Source organism: Pristis pectinata, chromosome 13 (assembly GCF_009764475.1).
Source record: "Pristis pectinata isolate sPriPec2 chromosome 13, sPriPec2.1.pri, whole genome shotgun sequence".
Taxonomy (NCBI): Eukaryota; Metazoa; Chordata; class Chondrichthyes; order Rhinopristiformes; family Pristidae; genus Pristis; species Pristis pectinata.
Window position 1 is genome coordinate 3,239,120 of NC_067417.1, and position 25,061 is coordinate 3,264,180.

A 25,061-nucleotide genomic window follows, 5' to 3' on the forward strand; every position below is an offset into this window, starting at 1 on the left:
CAACCTGCAAGCTTACTAACCCATCCCTCTATTTCCTCATCCAAGTCATTTATAAAAATCACAAAGAGCAGGAGTCCCAGAACAGATCCCTGTAGAACACCACTAGTCACTGACTTCCAGGCAGAATACGCTCTAATCACTTCCACCCTCTGCCTTCTGTAGGCAAGCCAATTCCAAATCCACACAGCCAAGTTTCCATGGATCATGACTTTCTGGATGAGCCTACCATGGGGAATCTTGTCAAACACATTACTAAAGTCCTTGTACACCACAAACACTGCTCTACCTTCATCGATTTTTGTCACCTCAAAACTCAATTAAGGTCATGAGGCACAACCTGCCCCTCACAAAGCCATACTGACTGTCCCTAATAAGACTATGATTCTCCAAATGCTTGTAAATCCTGTTCCTAAGAATCCTCTCCAGTAGCCTGCCTACCACTGACGTAAGACTCACTGGTCTATAATTCCTAGGATTATCCCTATTACCTTCCTTGGACAAGGGAACAATATTTGCCATCCTCCGGCACCACTCCTGTGGCCAGGGAGGACGCAAATATCGTCAGTGCTCCAGCAATCTCTTTCCTCACTTTCCATTGTAACCTGGGGTATATCCTGTCCAGCCCTGAGGACTTAACTATCCTACTGTTTTTCAGAAGCTCTTAACCTCGACATGCTCCAACACATTAGCCTGTTCTACACTGACCTCTCATTTGTCAAAGTCCCTCTCCCTGGTGAACACTGAAGCAAAGTATTCATTTAAGAATCTCCCCTACCTCCTCCACCTCCAGGCACATCTTCCCCCTTTATCCCTGAGCGTCCTTAAGTATGCTTCCTTCTTCCTCTTAACTAAATATTTCACCTCTTGTCAACCATGGTTCGTTTACCCTACCATCCTTTCCCTGCCTCAGTGGGACAAACCTATCCAGAACCCAGTGCAAGTGTTCCCTAAAGAACCTCCACATTTCTGCTGTGCATTTCCCTGAAAGCATCTGTTCCCAATTTACGCTGCCAAGTTCCTGCCTAATACCACAGTGTAGTTAGCCCTCGCCCAGTTAAAAACTTTCCCATATCGTCTGCTATCCTTATCCATGGCTATGCTAAAGGTTGGGGAGGTCAGGTTTAAATTCATGGTCAGGAAGGTTGGGTTTAAATTGCTTTGCCAAAACTCCCCCAGTGGGACTTGAGCTTTACTCATCCAAGCCTCTGGTTTACCAGGCAGATACTCCATTGTTAATGGCTTTGATTTTTTATAATGTTGTCATGTCACCAATGAAATGATTCAGTGAAATCTTTCCCGCCCCTTATTTTGCTACCTGCCTTCCTAAACTGTAAAATGGGATTGCATTCAAAATGTCTGATTTGAGTGCCTGTCTGCTTGTGTATCAGGCTTAACAGGGTGAAGCTGCAGTCAGGTTTCCGGGTTTTCTGCCTTTACTGAGACATTGCTACTCCATCCAGATGTATTCTAACATGGCGCATCTTTTCTCTTGCAGTCTCTCCTCGCCAAACAGCCAGCCGCTCCTTCAAGACCTGCTGTAAGTCTGAACAAAAAGAGCATAAACTGTCAAAAACAATTTTCTTTAAAAGAATTGTGTATTCCTCTGGGATATTGATTTCTATGTAATAGTTGCCTCTGGACTTAATAGACAAAACCAAGAGATGTCTGTGCTGCATTGTAATTTGGGATTTGTGCACTCCCTATATCCCTCCTGGCCCGTAAAACTGGGGCTCTGATGCTTGTGGCGTGGATCTAGCAGTGTGAATGCCAGAAGCAGACTCTTGCACTCCTGTACTTGCTGACACAATATAAGAGCAGGTTCCTTGTTTCTTGAGCTGTAGAGCTTCTGACTATAGTGGTAGCTTATTCAGAACTGACTTGCTACCGTGGTGTAGTTGTTCACACAGTGGGTCAGAGTTAATGCAGGAACGGGAGTTTGGAATGTCATTTGGTTGCTTTCCACTGTGGGAAGGCAAGTTGCCAACGTTCTGCATATCTCCCATGTTTATGCTGCAGATCACCCAGAGACACTCAGCAAGGCTTCACAAGCAAAAAAACAGCAGCTGCTGGCAATCTGAAATAAAAACAGAATGGTGACAATACTCAGTAGGTCGGGCAGCATCTGTAGAGAGAGTTTTGGGCTGATGACCTTTCATCTGAATATTTGAGAGTTGCTAGGGTGGAAAGTGAAGTCAAAGATCCATAAATGTAAACAATATGAAAAGTTTGAACTCATTGCTAAATATATTCAACCCAGCTCTTGGAGAGCAGTGCATAACTATACCCACTCCTCCTGTTATCTTGTATTTTCCCTCACTTCAAATATATCTCCAGGTTTCCATTACAAGCTGCAACAGTCTCTACCTCAACCACTCAGACTAAGCAATCCATGTTTCAACTCTCTGAAAATTCCCACTCTCCAGCTGTTTTGAAAACTTTTAAAATTAAATTACTGATACTGAACATGAAAGTCTCTTGAAATGCTAATAGCTATATAACTGATGTAGAAACAAAGGTTACTGAAAACTCTCAGCAGGTCAAGCAGCAGCTGTGGAGAGAGCAAAGCAATGTTTCCTCTGGATGACCTTTCATCAGAACAGGAAATAGATTTTCTATTCTCCATCAAATAAAACATTCGATTTTAAAATCCCCAGAAATGCTTTAATCTTTTCCTCCCATATTAGTCACTCTCCTAATAGAAGGAAGGTAAATTTGTATTATGTTGCATCCTTCATCACCTTAGGGTGTTCTAAAGCATCTTAAGAGCCAGACAATGACTTCTGTGCCTCTCCCCACAGATGCTGCCTGACCTGCTGAGTGTTTCCTGCACTTTCTGTTTTATTTCAGATTTCCAGCATCTGCAGTTTTTGGTTGTTCATCCTGCTGAAGTGTAAGATTTCTGTTGTGAATTGACAGTCAATGCAACTCTAGTTGGGTGTCCTCCTGTGCTAGTTAAAGGGTGATGTTGGTTACCATCATAAAGAAAGGGACTGGGACTGGATCTTGTACTAAGCTCAGCATCAGATGCCAGATTTGGGAAGTAGTCCCTCATCCTAAGAGGGTGACGTTAGTTATGGTGTATTTAAAATGTACTAGGTGGCTGACCACCACCTTGAGGGCAGTTAGAGATGGACAATAAATGCTGGCCTTGCCAATGACCACCCAGATCCTGAAAAGCGTGGGGGGGGGGGGGGGGGCAGTGGGAAGCAATCATAGATTATCTGTTTTACTGTGATTTCTCTCAGGACACTCCAAGGCAACCAGGTGGCTCCCCCAGGACCCCACGACAACCAGGTGGGACAAATATGGTGACTGCAGTGCCACCTATCACATCGGGAACTCCGAAAGGTGAGTGATGCAGGGACCAGAGGCCTACAGTATTGTTGAGATGCTGTTGTTTCCTTCCTCAATGAGATGTTATGTATTTGTTACAACAATCGCAAAATAAGCATGGACAAAAATATCTGCATTTCTACAATCTATTTCCTGACCATGGGTTATATCCAAATGGCTTTACGGCTGATGAAGTACTTTGTCATTTAAAGCAGTGTGGGGAACCAGCAGCCAGTTTATGCACAGCAATAACCAACAGTAGGCATGGAGTCCTCTGCCAATTTCTTCCACAATTTACCCGCATTATCAAATATAATTTGTACTCTATAATTTAAAAAAAACATTGCTATGGTTCTTTAAAGATACAATATCTTTTACAAGTCACAAAACATGTTATGTGCGAGTGATTTCAATATTCTAGTTGGGGAAAGTTGTACCAACTTGCACTTTCAGTACTAGTTTGCCGTTGCACCATGAGAGCTGCTTGTACCTCCATTCCACTTTTGTGCTATTCTGTTAGTTGACCTCTTCACCCAAAAAGGCTGTTTTTTCTTGCCATGATAATTTCAATTGGTTTCCCTCAGAATCCACGCTCTTTGGGAAGAGTTTGAGATTTTCACTCCCCTTAATGCTGGTTCTGATTTGTGATCTTCTGGTTCTAGTTTATTGAGCTACTTTCTCTGGACATTATTTGAATACAACGATCATCTTGAAATGATATAATGTTCTGTGCCATTTACATGACTTCAGAATTATGTTTTGCCCTTACTGTGAGAGATGCTAATCCAGGGAGAAAAGGGATTTACATTCAATTAGTGTTTCTCATGACTCTAGAGCCAATGAAGTGTTTTTTGAAGTGTTGTCACTGTAATATTGGAAACGCAGCAACCAATTTTGCACAGCAAAATCCACAGTTGGAGTGTGATTGCAGGCAGGCGGTGTATTTTTGTGAGGTTGATGGGATAAATATTGACCAGGGTGTGACCCCCTTTGAGAAGGTGTTGTAGGATCTTTATATCTGCCTGACAGGGCGATGGACTCTGTTTAAACTCGTCTTAAACTCTCTACTTCCAATGATGAAAGCTCCCTTGGCATTGCACAGGGAGTGTCAGCCTAGACTTGTACTTGAATTTCAGGAGTGAGACATTGACTCACAACTTGACAAAAACTCCGTCCACTGAGCCACAGTAACACCTAACCACAGAAGATGTACAGCTGTTAGAGGGCTTGGAGAATGAGATTTTCAGGAATCTAAGTATGAGTACAAATATAATTCCATTGTTTAATATATGGGCATGAGGAGGTGTAGGATTAATAAATTTAAGACGGATGAGAATTATGGCTGCTCGAAATACTGATTTAAAAAGTGTCCTTCAGGCCAGAACAACCACACCACTGCTTACCTGGGCTGGGTGCTGTGTGGTAATTGCTGTGTCTGGAACTTAATTGGATTCCCATTATGCTTGACTATGGGGATGATGATCAATCTTAATGGGAAATGGGAAGGCTGTCTCAAACAATGAAGGTGATACCTGCCTTTGTCTCACCCGATTGCAAAATGATTAGCTGAACCTGTGGTGTTAGGCTACTCTTTGTCCATCTGCAGTAGCCCTTTGTCCGTTTCCTGCTCAACCAAGAACTCCGGCACCTGACTCATTAAAGTGTGTGTGACAATACCTGTATAAATCTCTGTCTACCTCTTTGTACTGGGAGAACTTGGGAAGCGACTCTTAGTGAGTGCTGAAGAGAATTCTCCTAGCGGTGCACTGCTAATAAAGGTATTTGTTCGAATCGACCTCGTGGCACTGTGTTATTTACAGCGGACGGATAGGGAAATTGATTTCGGGATGACAGGCAGGCACGGTAGTGTAGTGGTTAGTGTAACGCTTTACAATGCCAGTGACCCGGGCTCAATTCCGACTGCTGTCTGTAAGGAGTTTGTACGTTCTCCCCGTGTCTGCGTGGGTTTCCTCCGGGTGTTCTGGTTTCCTTCCACATTCCAAAGACGTACAGGTTAGGAGGTTGTGGGCATGCTATGTTGACGCCAGAAGCTTGGCGACACTTGCGGGCTGCCCCCAGAACACTACGCAAAAGATGCATTTCACTGTGTGTTTCGATGTACATGTGACTAATAAAAATATAACCTGTATTGGGTGGAGTCGGCAGAGGGTTGGAACAGGGTTGGAGATGGAAGTGGCCAGACTGATTTCAGATATTCTGCTTGTCAGAATGGATCCTGTTTCTGGGCATGAGTAAGATGAAGCTTAACTAAAAAAAGATTGAACAGAGGATAGAATATTGTACTTTAATATGCCCTCTTGCACTCTGGAAGTTTCCCTAGTTACTAAAATTGCTCCTTTGAAACTTTTTTGGAGTAAATAATAATTGAAATTGATTTTTTGAAAGTTCACCACACCATGCAGTTAGTTGACCTCTGGTTGAACTCAGGATGGAGTCTAAAGGCCTAATGCACTTACAGCTCCATTACTCCAGTGAGCACTTACCTGTATTAAGTAACTTGTGAGTGTGACATTGTGCAGTTCAGTCTATGGATCAAGATTTCACTGAATAATGGTTGGGAAGGTGACATGAGCCTTTGTGTCATGAAATTTCAGCGACCAATTAATCTTGTCTGTGTGAGACACTGAATTCAGCAGTGATTATCTCGAATCCCTTGGAGCTGTTGCAGTTTAAGATCAATAGCTTTTTTTCAACTCTGCAGACGGGTCTGAGCACTAGAGGGCTGTCTTGACAAAGCTACATTGGCTAAGGAAAGCAAACCCCCTCGATCATTTGTCATAATCCCACCGCAGTGTGTCTCTGGTTTTGCTCTTCACTTCCTACTGTAAAAAGGCAGACTAAGGCTGCTTGATGTTCCGTCAAAGAGCAGCACTTCTGTCATAGAAGCGTTCCCTGTGCAGCAGGCTGCATTGTTGACCAGCTTCTGTTCTGAAGTTAGACATGGGAGTCATACAGGAAGAAAATGATCAGTCGGTCAGTCAGCCTTGGTTACTGTTTCAGACCATTAACCCTTCGTCTGAGAAAAAGAACTTAGAAGTCATGTAGTCATATAGTTCAGGAACAGGCCCTTCGGCCCACCATGTCCATGCAGACTATCGAGTGCCCATCTATACCAATCCCATTTAGCAGCATTTGGTCCATAGCCTTGGTGATTCAAGTGCTTGTCCTGATACTTTTAAATGGTTATCTGCCTCGGGTGGTGCACTTCAGATTGCAACCTCCCTCTGGGTGAGGGAAAAATTCCTCTCATCCTTCTAACACTCTTACTCTAAACTGATGCAGTCTGGTTTTGGGAATCTCTCAGTTCTCAATATCCACCCTGTCTGAGCCACTCATAATTTGTATACCTCTGTCAGATTCCCTCCCAGCCCTTCCCCAACTGCTTCAGCTACAAGGAAAAACAGACCCAACCTATCCGTTCCCCCCTCTGGTGGTAATGCATTATGTGAAGCAAGATGCTGCTAATTGAACAAGCTGAAGTGTCAATTTGAGTAATTCTTCAGTATGTGCTGTGAGATAAAAGTTTGCCTTCAAGGTGACCCAGCTCCTTAGTAATAAATCTTGCAAATATCTAAAGGAAGAAACAAGTGTGGGAGAGGTTGGGCAAAGGAATTTGTTTTGGCAAAGACGGGGCTTGGGGCCGGAAGTGACGACCTCCTAAACCTGCAGTTTCTCTGCCTGTGTTACCAGGGTTTCATGGTGAGGTGCAGCATTCAATGTTGACTAAGATTCCAACCCAATGACATCTCTATCACTTCTGGTCTAGTCCATACATGATTTACTCCTTGCTGGGCTCTATATTTTGTTCTTCATTAAATTTAGCTTGTCCAAAACTGTGAAACCGAATCTAAAGTTGCATTAAGCTCCCTCCCATTGCCACCAAATTGCATTGACTCCTAGTCAACCATCAAGTTAAAATTCTCATCTGGTTTTCCAATTCCTTCACAGCCTTGCCCTATTTTTCTAATCTCCAAATCTAAAACCTTTACGATATCTGCATTCCTCCAGCTTTGGTATCTTGTACATCCTGTTTACCTTTTACTTCACTACTCATGGCTGTTTCCAGCTTCCAGGGAATTAAGAATGGGAATGCTCTTTTGGAACCCCACTTGCTCTTCTTGTCTCCTGCATCACACCTTAACAGATCTGCTCTTGGTCAGCTTCTCATCATCTCTTGAAGATATTCCAATGCCAACTTTTCTGTGAGTCAACATGGGTGGTTCATAAACAGATTATCTGTTAATTATCTCATTGTGGTTTCTGAATATCTTGGTACCCGTTGTTTCCTGAATTACAACAGTGGGTTCAGCTCAAAGTACTTAACTGCTATTAATGCACTTTGGGGCAATATGAGGGTATACAGGGTATTGCATAAACCAAGGTTCTGTCTCTTGAGTGCAAACATGCAAATCTTCTGAATGGTTACATTTATTTGGTGTTGTAAGGAATCTTCTGAACACAACTAGTGCAGTTGCACCGCCCACCTTCTGATCTTGTGTGCAAATCAATGATTGCCCTCACCTTGTGAAATGATGCCATGAAGCAAGAGTTGTATATTCAAGCTTTTGGCCTTTACTAATCCCAATTGCTGAGAAGGTTGGGCTCTGGTTCATTAGCTTCTGCATTCCCTGCATTACAACTATAGCTCTTTTTTCCTAAACAAAAAGCTACATTGAATGCAGTTTGCTTTGGGACATGCTGAGGTCATGTATTGCACAATAGAATTCAAGTTATCTCCCGTGCAGTGTTGTTCCCTGTCAAGCAGTCATTCTACCAACTTCGTCCTGTCAGATTGCTATTTCAGGCTGTCTCATCAGTTCAGAAAGGTGGCTTTTATTCCAGGTTTCCAAAATGTCTTTGTGAATCATTCCTTTATTTGGGTATAAAGCTGTGGGGATCGATTTCTAGTGAAGATGAAGCTTTATAATGGGAGCCAGCGAAGCTGTACCTGCCATTTTTTTACAGGGTGAAAAACAATTCTTAGGCCATCAAAGTGGTGATTTACGGTTCATGTTTTGTTTGAAACGTGAAGGTTTTATAGTCTAATCTAGGAATAACGAGTTCCAGTCCCTGCAGCAGCTACACATTTGTTAGAACTGATGTATTAATTCTAATTGAAGATGTACTTTCAGGGTTGGCATAGACCACAGCAGTCCCCTCACAACTAGGTGGCAGCAGGGAAAGCATGGCCAATCTAACTGGACTATGGAACAGATTTAAGCAGAATTCCCCCTTTTCCTACTTACCCACTTCCCGTTAGTGCGCATGGTGTGGGACAGCATAGGTTCAGTGGTGGTCAGGGGAGCTAACTGGCCTTTTGGTGCTTATACATGAAGATGAGGCAAGTGTGTCTGAGAGTCAGTGGAACTGATTTTGATGTCTTTGGAGGGTGGCTTGAGATACATGACATATTTTTGGGGCTCAGGGCAAATTTTTGTCCAGTTCAGTTAAAATCTGTTCTTTTCTGATCCCTCATTGTCCCTCCCTCCCAGTTTCTGTAAACCTGCTCCACAACACTGGGATGTCTGCTCATCCTCTTTCTGGCCTGTGTATCCCACATTCCATTGTGCTGGGTGTTGATGCTTAGATCTTCAGCTAAATACCGTCTTGCTTTGTCACTCAAAACATGTAACCAAATGTTTGGTAACCTGTCCTGTGTTTCTGTGCCTCAGTGTGAGATTAACCTCATTATTGAAGGATCTCGGGACATTTTACCACGTCGTTCATAAATGCCAGGTGCTGGCTCCCCTTTGGTACATCACTCAAGGATAATAATCCATCCTTGGGCATCAGTGGCCTGTAGTTCATGTGGGTTGGGGAGGAAATGGTGCTTGCTGCTTACCATTTTATGCAAAGAATATGAATGATGACCCAAGGCCACTGAGCAGAATTGGAAATAGTTAGATCCAAAGAATAACTTGGAGGCAAGGGAAGAGATTGCTGGCGCTCTGGTTGAGATTTTTAAATCTTCACTGGTCACACTGGGGGACAGTAAGAAGTGGTCCCCCTTTTCAAGAATGCAGCAAGGAAAAGCCTGGTAACGGAAGACAACACGAGTCCAGTGGTAGGGAAGATACTAGGGAAAAATTTGAGGGACAGGATTAATGATCACTTGGGAAGGCAGGGACTAATCAGAGATAGCCAGCATGGCTTTAAATGCAGACTCTGACCAATTTGATTGAATTCTTTGAAGAGGTAACAAAATATATTGATGAGGGCAGGGTAGTAGGTATGATTTACATGACCTTTAGTAATACCTTTGACAAGGCATGGGAGACTGGTTCAAAGGTTAGAGCCCATGGGACCCAGGGCAAGTTGGCAAACTAGGTTGAAAATTATCTTGGCAATAAGAGGGTGATGGTAGATGGTTGTTTTTGTGATTGGATGCCTGTGACTTGTGTCCCACAAGATTCAGTGCTGGGGACCCTTGCTTGTAATGTATGTGAATGGACTTGGATATGGGAGGTAAGATGCAGGATGACAGGAAGATTGGTGGAGTTGTTGATAATGTGGAGGGTAGTCTTGGGCTGCAGGGAGATATCAGTGGGCTGAAAAATGGTCGATGGAGATTAATCCAGACAAATGAGGCTAGGACTTGCACAAGGTTCTTGGGGAGTATTGAGGAACAGGGACCTCTGTGTACGTCCATTGATCCTTTAAGGTGCCAAAGCAGGTAGATGCAGGAATATGGGATACTGGCCTCTGTTAGGGCATTGAAAGCAGAAATGGGAGGTTATGCTCCAACTTCATAAAACATTGGTCGGACCTCATCTGGAGCACTGTGTGCAGTTCTGGTCACCGCACTGTAGGAAGGATGTGACTGCACTGAAGAGGCTGCAGAGAGGGTTGACCAGGGTGTTGCCTGGGATGGAGCAGTTCAGTTATGAGAGACTGGAGAAGCTAGATCTTTTCTCCCTGGGTGGATGAGGTTAAGGAGGCAAATGATTGAGATGTATAAAACTGAGGGGTATAGATAGGGTAGACTGCCAGAAGCTTTCCCCATATCAGAGGTAGGCAAAACAAGAGTACCTAGGTTTAGGGGAAGGGCAAAGGGTTATAGAGGGGTCTGAGGGCTGCCTTCACCCAGAGGGTGATGAGTACCTGAAATGCATTACCTGAGAGAGTGGTTGAAGCTGGGTCACTGACAGCATCTATAAAATGTCTAGATGAGCACTTGAATCACTTAGGCTTAGAGGGCTTTTGGACTGAGTGCTGGGGAGCTGGGTTAATATGAAAGGGGTGCCCACTGGGTTGGCATGGATGAGTTGGGTCAAATGCCCTGTCTCAATCTGTACTTCATTGGTCTTGGGATGGCCTGAAGTGCTTTACTGCCATTGAAGTTGTTTGGTCAAGAGTGGTCACTGCTGTAATTTGTTGCCAAAAATAGCAATGCAATAATGAACAAGTCTATTTTAGTGATGTTGGTTAAGGGAAAATTATTGAGCAAGTTGCAGGCTTTCTGCTCTTTGAAGTCATGCAGTGCCAAGGAATGGGATATTCCAGACATAAAACCAGAAAATGCTAGAAGTGCTCTCAGATCGGGCAGCATCTGTGGAGACAGAGTTACGTTTGTGAAGGCTTTTCATAGCAAAGGCAACAGTAGTCCTGTGCAATGAAATTAGGAGAGCATCAGTGTGCAGAGAAATCAGAGAGGAGTTGCCTTTGCACAGTTCCCTACTTTGGGAAAATAGTTGTTGTCTTCTATTTTCATCCACCCTCCCCCACCCACCTACCTTGCCCCTCTCACCTGGCCTCGTCCAATCACCTGCCTTCCTGTGCTCCTCCCCCTCCCCTGACCACCTTATTCTGGCTTCTACTTTCCCTTTCCGGTCCTGATGAAGGGTCTTGACCCGAAACATCGACTATTTATTTCCCTCCATAGCTGCTACCTGACCTGCTGAGTTCCTCCAGCATTGTGTGTGTGATAGTTAGCCTACACTTTGATTTCACCCTAACCACACCTGAGACAATAAGTATATTAAATATATACTACAAGTATATTATGTCATAAATAGAAAAGGAGAAATTACAGGACTCCCACATAATGGCTTCAGATTCTTGTTATAAAAAAACAATCTTGTCCAATCTGACTGCCACGATTTGAAGCAGAGTTGGATGGTGAACAAGAGGCTAATCAAATTAATTGCTTAAGCATTTAACACCTACCATTGAGCTGGCTGAGAACATACTGGGTGGGGAAAAGGGTGTGGTGCCTTCAGAAGTTCAGTGAAGAATTCTTGCAGTTAACTGGGATTGCAAACCACTCTGCTATTGTTTGAGAGTAACATCCGCCTTTGTGTATCTGATTTATTCAGACTATTAACGTCATTTGAGACAGCATGCAAGGATGGAATGGTTAAGAGGTTGAAAAGACTTCTGTACCCACAGTGAAGATTTTAACATGTTATAGGAAGCCTACCTTAATTATTAACCCTTTGGAACTTTGGGTTTCTTCGAAATGGTTTGCTGAGTACAGATAATTCTGGCATATATACAAGGGGGATTAATATCCTAGCAGAATACAATCTAAGAAATGGAAGCAGGAATAGATCACTCATCTTGCCCTTGCATTCAGTGAGGTTGTCGTTGCTCTGTTATCTCGGTACCACTTTACTGTGCTAACCCCGTATCTTTAATTCCATTCATGTCCAAATCATACAAGAAACATGAAGAAACCATTCAATTCCTCATTTTCGAGATTGGATCTGATCTGAACTCCATTTTACCCTGCTTGGCTCCACCAGAATCGTGCAAAGAAATCTATCAAGTTTAGCTGTTACATTTAAGTTCCCACCGCCCTTCTTGTGGAGATTGGCCTTTCCTCACAAACCTCCCACCTGGAATGTCCTGAGTTCCCTCACTGAGCTTTTCTCCTTGTTATCTGAACTTTTGGCAAACCCCTCCCTTCCCCAAAGAAAGAAATAATTTTTCTGTTACCCCTATAATCTTAATCAGATAGTAAAACATTCTGGTAAACAAGGGAATCCTTGTGCATGAATCTAGTTCTTCTAGCTTGATGCTTTAGGCAACGATTCTGAGGTGAGCATGACCCCAAGGTAAAAGCTGTTACACAAATTCAGGCACTTGGTTTTGCGACCTTCTACTAACCATTTACTTTATTTCATCCCTTAATATCATCTACTGCATTCAGTGCTCCAAGTGTGGCCTCTACATTGGTGAGACCAAACACAGACTAGGTGACTATTTCGCAGAGCACCTGCGCTCCGTCCTAACCGCGACCTGCATCTTCCCACTGCCAGTCATTTCAACTCTCCCCTCCCACACTGTCACTGATATGTCAGTCCTCGGCCTCCTCCCAGGAGAATTCCAAGCATAAACTGGAGAAACAGCACCTCATTTTCCGTCTTGGAACCTTGCAACCTAACGGCATGAACATTGAATTCTCCCACTTTAGGTAATCCTCACAACCCGCCCCCCCCCCCCCCCCCCCCGCCAACCATGCTTTCCTTTCCTAGTCTTTTTTATTTCTTTCTCTCCTTACTTTTGACCCAGCCCCCAGTGGATCTGCTCTCCCCTCCCCCGCACCTGCCTACCACTATCCCTTACCTGCATCTATCACCACCCTGTGCCCATCCCACCTCCCCTCTGTTGTCCACACTATCACTGCTCTGCTTTTCCCTCCTATGTATTGGGCTTCCCCTTTTCCCATCTTCAGTCCTGAAGAAGGGTTTCTGACCCGAAACGTTGACCGCCTGCTTTTCTTCACGGATGCTGCCTGGCCTGCTGAGCTCCTCCAGCATCTTGTTTTTCTAGATTCTAGCATCTGCAGTCCTTTGTTTCTCAGACATTTACTTTATTTTTTGCATCTTTCCAGTAACTTTGAGGGATCCTGTATTTTCACTCCAGTTATTTGGATATTTGCTGACAGTGTACATGTGCAGTGTTTTACTCTCCTGGACTTTGTAGTTGAATTGGGACGTCCTGAATTTTAAGAAATTGCGGGGCAAACATTAAACAGTGGCATGCTCTGTTGGACTGGACTCCCTCAGGTGGCTGTTACCAAAAAAAATCTTGTGCCACTATCTGGGGGAAGAGCAGATGATTTCTCACTGGAGTGTTGAGTCATTGTTATCACTGAACAGATTAATGCTGTCATTAACACCATGGCACTTGTGGGAGCTTGGGTTGTTGCATTTCCTACATTATCATAATGGCTGCCCTTCAGATCGGTGCTCGATTGCTCTATGATGTGCTTAGGATGTCCTTAAAACCATGTCAGAACACGTACTCAGCTCAAGGAATGAGGGAGGGGACAATGCAGGAACAATGAACTACAGTACTGAATGCAGTTGCAGTGGTCCCAGTTTTGGTGAATAAAAGAATCCGCTGCTGTCATTTGTGCTGCTTTTTTTCTTGGATAATGGTTGGGGGAGTAGCTTGTGCTGCAATAATTATTTTGAAGTCTATGCAAACAACTTGCCCTTCAGTGTTGGGGAATATTACTGAGCTTCTCCAGACACAATCTGCGAGTCCTGGGCCCCTGATGTAGTGTAGAAGGTGCTGATAAATATTAATAGTACTGATACAGAACCAGGAAACTACAACTATTGAGAATGACTAAATGGGTTGGAGTCGTTCTCTCTGGGGTGGGGGTGGTAGAGGGGTAACGATGAGGCCTTTAAAATTGGTTAAAGGTAAGGGTGGGGAAGTATTCACAAATGCAAAGGTGATCATAACAAATCAAGTGCTCCCTCGTGCCCTGGTTTGATATTTGGTTGTAACTGCTCTATTGAAGTGACTTGGCACTTTCCTCCTACCTTGGAATTTAGGTGAAAAAAATCTCTTCACACAATGGTGACAATGTAATTGTTATAATGTGGAGTGGTTCTTATAGACGCATTTAAGGGGAAGTTGGAGAAGTAGAGCATGTCTGTGAGGTGTGAAAGAGGTGGGGTAGGAGCCAGTATGTGTAGAACACAAACTTAGCCTGCACCAGCTGATCTGAATGGCCTCTTTCTGTGCTGTAAATTCTGAGCAAAGTGTCTCTGAAGTTGCATTGGCAGATTATCGCGACATTCCATGGTTCGTTTGATTGCATTTCCTTCCACTTACTGGCAGGAGCTAAAATTGAGTCATGTCTATGACGGCTGCTTTGTACATTTGCTTCTGACTTGTTTTTCTGCAGAGCAAGGAAGACTGAGTATTCTCTCTGTTCTGGCAATAATGTTTTTTTATTAATTTAACCATAATAGTTTTCTTTTCAAAAGACAGTCTCTCATTAATTTCTTGCACATTAGTTCACAATTCTTCTAGAAAATCTGTTTTACCTTTGGGAGGGATCATTGTCAGAAAAGATCCCTTGAGCAGCCAAGTCCTGACCACTGCCTGGTCCATGAGATCAAGTTGATGCTTAATGAAGCACTGTCTGTCTGTGTTCTTCCTTGAACATACAACCATTCAGTGTAAAAAAAATATACGAATGTTGAAGCTGCTCTGTCAACATTTGAATGATTTGTCTCTACCTTGTTGGAGGCTCAGTAATCATTAAAAGAACCCCTTCCATTCCACACTTTCCTCGCATTCTTCATTGAAGGCTGTTAAATCACTTTTTCTGACTGACTGCACTGATGGAGAAGAGCAAACTTTTAGGCACAGTTCTGACAAATGGAAAAAATAGGCCAGCATTAGTGGGGAATTCAATTATCTTAATATTAAATTCTGGATTTAGTTTTGGGGAATGAAGCTGGACTGGTGGAAGGGATATCAGTGGGAGAGCACTTCTTTTGGATTCAGCATAGTTATGGAAAAGGACACAGATAAAATAGGAGTAAAAGATCCTAAATTGGGGTAAAGCCAACTTTACCAGAAGGAGAAGTGATTTAGTAAAAGTGGACTGGAAGATGAGTCAGTGTTCAGAGCAAAGGGAGGTGTTCAAGGAGGACATCAAAGGATTCAGGGTAAAGATATTCCCACAAAGAAAAGGTGTAGGGTAGTCCCATTGAGCCTCGCAAAGTCCATAGAGGGTAAGGTTTTTAAAAAAAGTGAAGCTTATGCCAGACGTGGCTTAATACAACAGATTAGAATATAGAAAGTGTAGGAGGGGAATTAGGAAGACAAACATATTTGCAAGTAAAATTGAAGATCCAAAGATGTTTTTATGTACGTAGAGCAGGAGATTAACCAGGGAAAGAATAGGGTCTATTAGGGCACTAAACTGTAACCTAAGTATGGAGATAGAGGATGGGGTGAGATTCTTCATGAATGCTTTGCCTTGACAAAAGAAGGGTGTGATTCTGACGTTGTAGTTAAGGAGGAAATCTGAATTATTGGCTGGGGTAAGCATCGTAGGAAAAGAAATATTAAAGTTTAGCATCCTTAAAAGTGGATAAGTGGCCAGATCTGGATGAAGTGTCTGCCATGCTGTTAAAGAGGCAGGGAAGGAAAGTGCAGAGGCTCTGAGACTTTTCAATCCCTCTAGCTACAGCAGTGGTGAGAAAGTTTCTTCGTCTTGTATAGCCCCTCACGATGGAGGATGTCTGTTTCCCAGTCGTGTTCTTTGAGCTCTGAGGTGACTGTTGAGGCCACTGGGATTATAGACTGTCACCAGTGGGACAGACAGCTGGGTAGCATGAGGAGTGCTCTTTCTGGCACTTCCGGTGGGCTTCTGTAAACTCCTGATGCATGGACCCTGGTGCCGTTCTGGATGCTGCTGCTCTGCCTTGAATGGTCATGGACCAATGATTCAAGGATAGAACATAAAGCTACAGCACAATTCAGGCCCTTCGGCCCACAAAGCTGTGCCGAGCATGTCCCTACCTCAGAAATTACTAGGCTTACCCATAGTCCTCTATTTTTCTCAGCTCCATGTACCTATCCAAAAGCTTCTTAAAAGACCCTATCATATCTGCCTCCACCACTGTTGCCGGCAGCCCATTCCACGCACTCACCACTCTCTGAGTAAAAAAACTTACCCCTGACATCTCCTCTGTACCTACTCCCCTGCACCTTAAACCTGTGTCCTCTTGTGGCCACCATTTCAGCCCTGGGGGAAAGCATCTGACTATCCACCCGATCAATGCCTCTCATCATCTTATACACCTCTATCAGGTCCCCCCTCATCCTCTGTCGCTCCAAGGAGAAAAGGCTGAGTTCCCTCAACCTGCTTTCATAGGCATGCCCTGCAATCCAGGCAGCATCCTTGTAAATCTCCCCTGCACCCTCTCTCTGGCCTCCACATCCTTCCTGTAGTGAGGCAACCAGAACTGAGCACAGTACTCCAAGTGGGGTCTGACCAGGGTCCTATATAGCTGCAACAATACCTCTCAGCTCCTAAATTTGATTCCCCAATTGATGAAGGACAATACACCATATGCCGCCTTAACCACAGTCAACCTGCACAGCCGCTTTGAGCGTCCTATGGACTCGGACCCCAAGATCCCTCTGATCCTCCACACTGCCAAGAGTCCTACCATTAATACTATACTCTGCCATCATATTTGACCTACCAAAATGAACCACTTCACATTTATCTGGGTTGAACTGCATCTGCCACTTCTCAGCCCAACTTTGCATCCTATCTATGTCCCTCTGTAACCTCTGACAGCCCTCCAAACTATCCACAACACCCCCAACCTTCGTGTCATCCGCAAACTTTCTAACCCATCCCTCCACTTCATCCAGGTCGTTTATAAAAATCTCAAAGAGTAAGGGTCCCAGGACAGATCACTGAGGTACACCACTGGTCACCGACCTCCATGCAGAATACGACCCTTCAACAACCACTCTTTGCCTTCTGTGGGCCAGCCAGTTCTGGATCCACATTGCAATGTCCCCTTGGATCCCATGCCTCCTTACTTTCTCAATAAACCTTGCATGGGGTACCTTATCAAATGCCTTGCTGAAATCCATATACACTACATCTACTGCTCTCCCTCACATCCTCAAAAAATTCAATCAGGCTCGTAAGGCAGGACCTGCCCTTGACAAAGCCATGCTGACTATTCCTAATCATATTATACCTCTCCAAATGTTCATAAATCCTCCCTCTCAGGATCTTCATCAGTTTACCAACCACTGAGGTAAGACTCACTGGTCTATAATTTCCTGGGCTATCTCTACTCCCTTTTCTTGAATAAGGGAACAACATCTGCAACCCTCCAATCTTCTGGGATGTGGGATGTTGCATCTTTTCCAGAGGTTTGGGACCATTCTTGGATCTCTTCCTCCCACTGCCCCGTTAACTATTTCTGTGACAGAGCTCAGAACAGCATCCGTTCTGGAGTCTTCTATTGGGCATGGGAATGATGTGGCCTGCCCAACAGTCGACTGAATGTAGTTCGGGCCTCAGTTGTGGGGATGTTGGCCAGGGTGATGCATTGGGGAGGTGCAACAAGATGAGGATACAAGGTGAAAAGGAAGGTGGTGAGAAGTGTGGAGGAACAGGGGGACCTGTGAATTTATGTCCACAGAACCGTGAAGGTAGAAGGACGGGTAGATTTGGTTCAAATGGCACATAGATACTTTCCTTAGCCAAAGCATAGAATGTAACGGCACAGCACTAATTCTGCTATAGCTTGAGTACTGCATATGTTTCTGGTGTCAGCAATCACTCTCCTGTAAAAGGTGCAGAGGAAATTACAGTGCTGTTGCCAAACTGGTAAATTTTAGCTGTGAGGAAAGATTGGAAAAGATGGGTTTGTTTTCTTAAGAGCAGAGGATGTTGAGGGGAGACGATTGAGATGTACAAGGCGTAGTTTGGATAAAGCAAGTAGGATGGACATAATCCTTTAGTAGAGGGTTCATAGTTGAAGCAATTAAGAGAAGGAAAAACAGCATTTACTCAGAAGGTGGTGGGTGTGGAATTCACTGCCTGAAAGAATGTAGAGGGAGAAAGACCCATCATATTTGAAGCATGCTTGCATGTCTTGCCTGAAGAGCTGTGATAGACAGGACTACAGGTTTTGTGCTTGGTGGTGGGATTAGACTCCTAGTTTCTTTTTTTAAAAAAAATATGTTAGTGATTTAATTGCATGAACTTGCTCTGCACAAATTGCCTGCTACACTTCCTATGCTGCAATAATAACACACAACTGGAAATCAGAGTGCCGATCTGCTTGACATTACTGTTTCTACTTCAGGATTCCAACCTTTGCAGTAGTTTGTTTCCCTACATTACATGAGTGACCATATTTCAAAAATACATCAGTGACTGTAAGAGATGATTTGGGACGTCTCAAAGGAACACGAAGCATAAATAGAAATGCATATCCCTTTATCTTTCCCGCTGTCCATCTTCCACAGGAAACACCTTCAATAAACTTGAATTTTCTCTGAAGGTCCACCTTGGTGCATAAAGTCTGGGTTCAGCTGGAAGCATTGAGTTATTCCTTCCTTTTTAATTTCAGGTCCTGCTGCTGCAAATGAAGGAGTGCTGGCCAACTTCTTTAATAGCTTATTGAGTAAAAAGACAGGTTCTCCCGGGAGTCCTGGAGCCGGAGGAGTACAGAACACAGCCAAGAAGTCAGGTAAGGCCTTGACACCTGTTGGATGCATTGGGCTGAAGGTGGTGCCTTCAGCCACAACATTACTGCTGAGATTCCTGTGAAGGCGAGGGGATTTTCTTTGTCTTTTGGAAACAATCCATCAGTATGTCCAAAGCTGTAAATCAAGACTAAGCAGTAAATCAAGGGTAACTAAGGTGACTGAGGCTTACACATCAGGGTCTTGACTGTTAAGACGATTGTTGTCAGAGCAGTCCGCTGCAGTGGCCCCCGGGTCTTGCAACAAGACTATTGTGTAAGAATTGCTGTACTGTGTTGCACGCACAACAATTCCTGCTGGCGTGTATATGCACATAGCGAAAGAACATGGAGGAAATGGTCTTATCCCCCATGGGCAGCCACTCAACATTATAACATCAGAACAAAGGAACAATGACCACTGGCAGGAGCTGAAGATTGATTACCGATCATGGAACTGACATCCAATCAGTCGCTAGCCTGTGAGTGGAAAAAGGAACAGCTTAAAGTTCTACCGTTTAACAGTTCTGTTATCAACTGGAAATTGTAAAGGGGAAAGGAAAGGTAGTGGGATATGGGTTGGCCATGATAAACTGCTCTATTGGAGAGGAGGAGCTGTATTGAATGTGTTAAATAATTGTCCTTCAATCCAGTATCTTGTTCCACAAATTGTGTGTCCTTCCACAGTAACCATATTGCTCATTTACAGACCTAGTGTGTTCCCACATGTCCTGTTTTTCCCCCAATCTGAGCTTTCTGTATTAGTCTGCTAACCACTGAAAAGGTCCTGCTGTTGTATCCTGTATAAAACTACTGTTAGGGTTCTAGTCTTCCCATTAGCTTCTGACCAAGCATCACAGAGCTTAAACTGTAATACTCCTACAGCTTGGGGCAAGGAACTGAATTGAAGCAATTGGGATGTAGTCCAGCTGTAATTGTCCAGAGGGCTTGGGAATATGTTGTTTCAAATTTGCGTTTTTTTGTGTGTTGATGGGGAAAACTGGATAAAATTCAATCATTGGGAGCTGTGTGTTAAGGAGTTCCCAAGGTCCCGGTATGAAACAGGCTGTAACCAGACAATTCCCAATGGAGTTGGTTGGAAATTCCTGAAATTCTTTAGAGTAGAGAGACTAGATCTTAAAGCTGTTTGAAAAATAACAAGGCAGTTCAGTCTGCTGCTAACCACTGGGTGGTCATGAGGCACTGCACTGACATTTTATACTTCTACCTGTCCATAGTTTCCACAGTAGATTTATGGGCAGTGTAAGTGGTGGTTCACTGATTAAATTACTGGACTAGTAAATCCAGTGACCTGGGTTAAGGACCCAGAAATCCCACCATCTCAGCTGGGGAATTTAAATTTAGTTAATGAAATAATCTGGAATTTAAACTAACATGACCATGAAACTAGTTCATTGACACCCTCCAGGGAAGGAAGTCTGTCCTCACTGGGTCTGTCCTACATTTGACTCCAGACCACAACAATTTGCTTGATTCTTAACTGCCCTTGGAATTACCTCAGCAAGCCACTCTGTTACATTAGAACCACTGCATTAAAACAATAAGAACAACCTTGGGATCAGATTCAGACACAATAAAGTTCTCTAGCAGATATCTGGGGCTGGATTCTAAATCAGGAAATTGATCCAATGGAGCGGCGTGTTGGTGGTGCTGCCTCACAGCTGCAGGTCCTCGGTTCAATCCTGATTTCTGCTGCTGTCAGTGTGGTGTTTGCACATTCTCTCCACAACTCTGCGTTTCCTTCAGGTACTCTGGTTTCATCACCAGAGGTGGTCACACTGGAGAGGCTGAGAGTGGCCCTGGGAATCCTCAGCATAGACTGTGGATGCCATGGAGTCTCAATCCATCTCTGGCAAGAGAGCCTCGTGCTGATCACCCTCTCCCGTCGCCCTCAACTTGTCAGTCGATGCTCCTCCATGTTGAACGACACTTGGATGAAAAGCTGAGAGAAGTAAGGGGCCAAATTGTCACCTGGGTGAACAAATTGGAATGCCCATGGACCAGAATGGGTTCATGGCATCACCAGAGACCAGGCTGACCAAGTCCTGAAGGACATACCTGCTCAACTGATTCTCTGGCAGAGGTGAAGCAACACAAGGGATAACCTACTTGACTCTTGCCCTTACCAATCTACCTGCTAAAGATGCATATGTACGTGATTGAACTGGTTGAAATGACCTCACAAGTTTCCCACCACCAGCCACCTCTTTCCCCCAACAACCCCCCCCCCCCCCCCCCCCCCCCAATCCCCCTCTGTTTTCCACTCTGTGACTCCCTGGTCCACTCATCCCTCCCTCCCTCCCTGTCCCACCAATACGTTCCCCTGTAACCTTGGGAGGTGCAATTCTTCTACCTGCACCTCACTCACCACCATCCAGGAATCTCCTCCAACCTGGTCTGTTGCATTCGGAGTTTGTGACCAGGTGGCCTGCGCTTTGACCGCAATGACCAGCTTGAGCTTCCAGTTGCATATCATTTGAACTCCCCTTCCCATTCCCGCACTGATCTGTCTGTCCTCGACCTACTGCACTGCCACAGTGTGGTCAAACACACAGTAGAAGAACGGCACCTCATTCTGCGTGGATAGCCTACAGCCTAATGGTATGAGCATTGAATTGTCCAATTTCAGGTAACCTACTCCTCTGGTCCACCCAGGGTCTCTGTTCACTGTTTTCATCTCCCCCACCCCCCTCCCCCCCAATACCCAGACTCATCACCCTCCCCCACCTGGATCCATTTGCCCATCAGCCACCTACCTCTTTATCTGGGTTTCTTCTCCCTTGGATCACCTCTCCCCTCCCCCACCTGGTTGCATGTGTCCACCATCCCTCCCTCCTGGTTCTATCACCAACTGTCTCACCGCTCCCTCTCACTTCTATACACTGGCCATCTTCCCTCTACACTCTCAGCCCGGATAAACCATCACGTGTAGGAGCAGAATGAGGCCATTTGGCCCATCGAGTCTGCTCTGTCATTCAATCACAGCTGATTTTTAAAAAATTATTTCTCAACCCCATTCTCCTGCCTTCTCTCCATAACCCTTAACCCCCCTAACTAATCAAGAACCTATCAATCTCTGCCTTAAATACACCCAGTGACTTGGCCTGCACAGCCCTCTGTGGCAACGAATTCCACAGATTCACCGCCCTCTGGCGAAGAAGTTCCTCCTCTTAGTTTTAAAGGGGTGTCCCTCTATTTTGAGGCTGCGCCCTCTGGTCCTAGACTCTCCCACCGATGGAAACATCCTCTCCACATCCACTCTATCCAGGCCTTTCCGTATTTGGTAGGTTTCAATGAGATTCCCCCTAATCCTTCTGAACTCCATCGAGTGCAGGCCCAGAGACATCAAACGCTCCTCATACGTTAAGCCTTTTATTCCTGGGATCGATCATGTGAACCTGCTCTGGACCCTCTCCAGGGCCAGCACATCTTTCCTTGGATATGGGGCCTGAAATTGCTCTCAATATTCCAAATGTGGTCTGACCAATGCCTTATAAAGCCTCAGCATTACATTCTGCTGTTATATTCTAGTCCTCTCAAAATGAGTGCTAACATTGCATTTGCCTTCCTTACTACTGACTCAATCTGCAAGTTAACCTTCAGGGAATCTGCACTAGGTCTCCCAAGTCCCCTTGCACCTCTGATTTCTGAATTCCCTCCCCATTTAGAAAATCTATACCTTTATTCTTCCTACCAAAGTGCATAACCCCACACTTCCCTACGCTGTATTCCATCGGCCACTTCTTTGTCCACTCTCCCAACCTGTCAGTCCATCTGCAGACTCCCTGCCTCCGCGACACTACCTGTCTCTCCACCCATCTTGGAATCACCTGCATTCTTGGCCACAGCGCCATCAGTTCTCTGCAACACATCACTCTCCGCAACTTCCGTCACCTCCAACGGGATCCTACCACCAGGCACATGTTCTGCTCGCCCCCTCTCTGCTTTCCGAAGGGGCTGCTCTCTCCACGACTCCCTTGTCCACTTGTCCCTCCCCACTGATAATTCCCCCGGCACTATGCCTGCAACCACACCAAGTGCTACACCTGTCCCTACACCACCTCTCTCCACCATTCAGGGTCACATCAATCCTTCCAGGTGAGGCAGCACTTCACCTGTTAGTCTGAGGGTGTCAGTTATTGCATCCGGCGCTCCCGGTGCGGCCTCCTGAGACCCGATGCAGATTGGGTGACTGCTTTGTTGAGCACCTTCACTCCGTCCGCCACAACATCCAGGACCTCCTGGTGGCCACCCACTTCAATTCCACATCCCACTCCCACACTGACATGTCTGTCCACAGCTTCCTCTACTGCCATGTTGAGGCCAGGCGCAGGTTGGAGGAACAACACCTCGTATTCCACCTTGGGAGTCTCCAACCTGACGGCCTCAACATTGATTTTCTCTAACCAGGTAAACCTCCACCCACCCCCCCAGCACTCCTTTGTCTTCCCTTATTCATGTGGTTCCCTTCCCCCGCCTTGCTGACCTGCCCATCTCCTCTCCTCCCCCATCCTTTATTCCATGGTCCACTGCCCTCTCCTACCAGATTCCTCCTTCAGCCCTTTGCCTCTTCTACCGATCACCTCTCAGCTTATTACATCATCTCCCCCCCCCCCCCCACCTTCTTATTCTGGCTTCTGCCCTCTTCCTTTCCAGTCCTGATGAAGGGTCTCGGCCTGAAATGTCAACTGTTTATTTCCCTCCATGGATGCTGCCTGACCCGCTGAGTTCCTCCAGCGCTCTTTGTGTATTGAATCAGTTCCTTCATCCAGATCATTAATATATAAAGTGAAAGTTGTCCCAACATTGACCCCTGCAGCTCCTCTAGTCACTGGCAGCCATCCTGAAAAGGCCCCCTTTATCCTCACACTCTGCCCCTGCCAATCCTCTGTCCATCTGATGCAGGGTCTCAACCCAAAACGTCAACTGTCCATTTGCCTCGACAGATGCTGCCTGACCCACTTCCTTCAGCAGTTTGATTTTTTTTTGCTAATAACACAAAGGCAGGTGCTGTGTTAAATGGGATAGGCTCAGAACCAATCTGGCAGCTCAGAACTGGTGTGCATGAGGTGCAATGGTTCAGTGGCTGCAGTCTTGTGTTCCATGGCATACCTTGCACTCTACTGTTGCTGTCAAGCCAGGGACCAGCTCTGCATGCAGAGGCCTGTAGGGAGCAACACTGAGCACACCCAGAAATGAGGTGTCAGCCTGGTCATGTTGCAGTGGAAGATTTTGGCACCAAGGCCCCTGATTAAAAAAACTGCAGTTTTATCAGAAGGAGCATCTCTCAACTGGTTGGAATCCAGGCTTGCATGAAGAAAGCTACTTAACTGCATCACTGGAGGAAAAATTAAGGGGAGTCTGCTAACTCTTAGGAGCTTGTTATGGAGTTAGTTGCTGGGAAGTGTGCAAGAGTAGTTTTGGAAAAGAAGAATACTCCCTCTGACTACTCCCTGTGTGATACAGCTGTACAGAGTTGCCAAGCAACCAAGCTGCACTGAGACAGAACCAATGTTGACACCTCAGTTAAGCTCTAACTTTCGCAGTACATTTGGTGTATGCCACAACTTTTAAATCACTTATTTCTACGCCTTGGATTCGTGTATTGTTGTTACATAAGCCTTTTTGCTTGCAGCACTGAGCTGTGAAGCTTCAATCCCATTTTGACTTCACTCCAGTTTCTGAATGTGGATTTCTTCATTATCAACAGTTAACTGCTTCCTAAAATACAGACTCCAAGCTCTGCTCCAAGTAACCAGCACAGGATACCACACAGGCCATTCAGTGGTGACCAAGGGAGCAAATATCTTCATACCCACAACTCCTCCACCTAGAAGGGTAAAGGCAGAAGGGCATGTTGCCACTGCAGGCTCCTCACCAAGTTTCTTTCCATTCTGCCTTAGAAATATTCCATGTTATCCATTATTGAAACCTGGGAGCACCCTCACTACGCAGACTAGGGTTCAAGAGGCTGCTCACTGCCTAGAGGGTAAGTTAGCGATGGGTGGTCATGCTGACTGACTAATGCAGAGAGAGAAAACATCACATTTGCCCCATCCCATCCATTTCCCTTTGGTTTTATCTTCCACCTCTCCAGTCGAAATTTGACATGTCCGTCAGCCACTTGCCCTGCATGTGACTCCCACTGTGTCAGCGGAGGTTTCTTCTGCACTCTGGCTAAATCTCTTGCCTTTAATCTTGGGCTTT

The 25,061-nt window shown here is 45.0% G+C and overlaps 1 protein-coding gene across 1 annotated transcript in view; it reads left to right on the plus strand.

Annotated features, from left to right (window-relative positions):
- dync1li2 (dynein, cytoplasmic 1, light intermediate chain 2) overlaps positions 1 to 25,061 on the plus strand; it is a 90,525-nt gene that overhangs the window by 62,139 nt on the left and 3,325 nt on the right. The window contains exons 10-12 of the mRNA XM_052028156.1: positions 1,496 to 1,537; positions 3,246 to 3,348; positions 18,720 to 18,839. Coding sequence (XP_051884116.1) covers positions 1,496 to 1,537; positions 3,246 to 3,348; positions 18,720 to 18,839 — 265 coding nt within the window. The remainder of the gene's footprint in view (positions 1 to 1,495; positions 1,538 to 3,245; positions 3,349 to 18,719; positions 18,840 to 25,061) is intronic.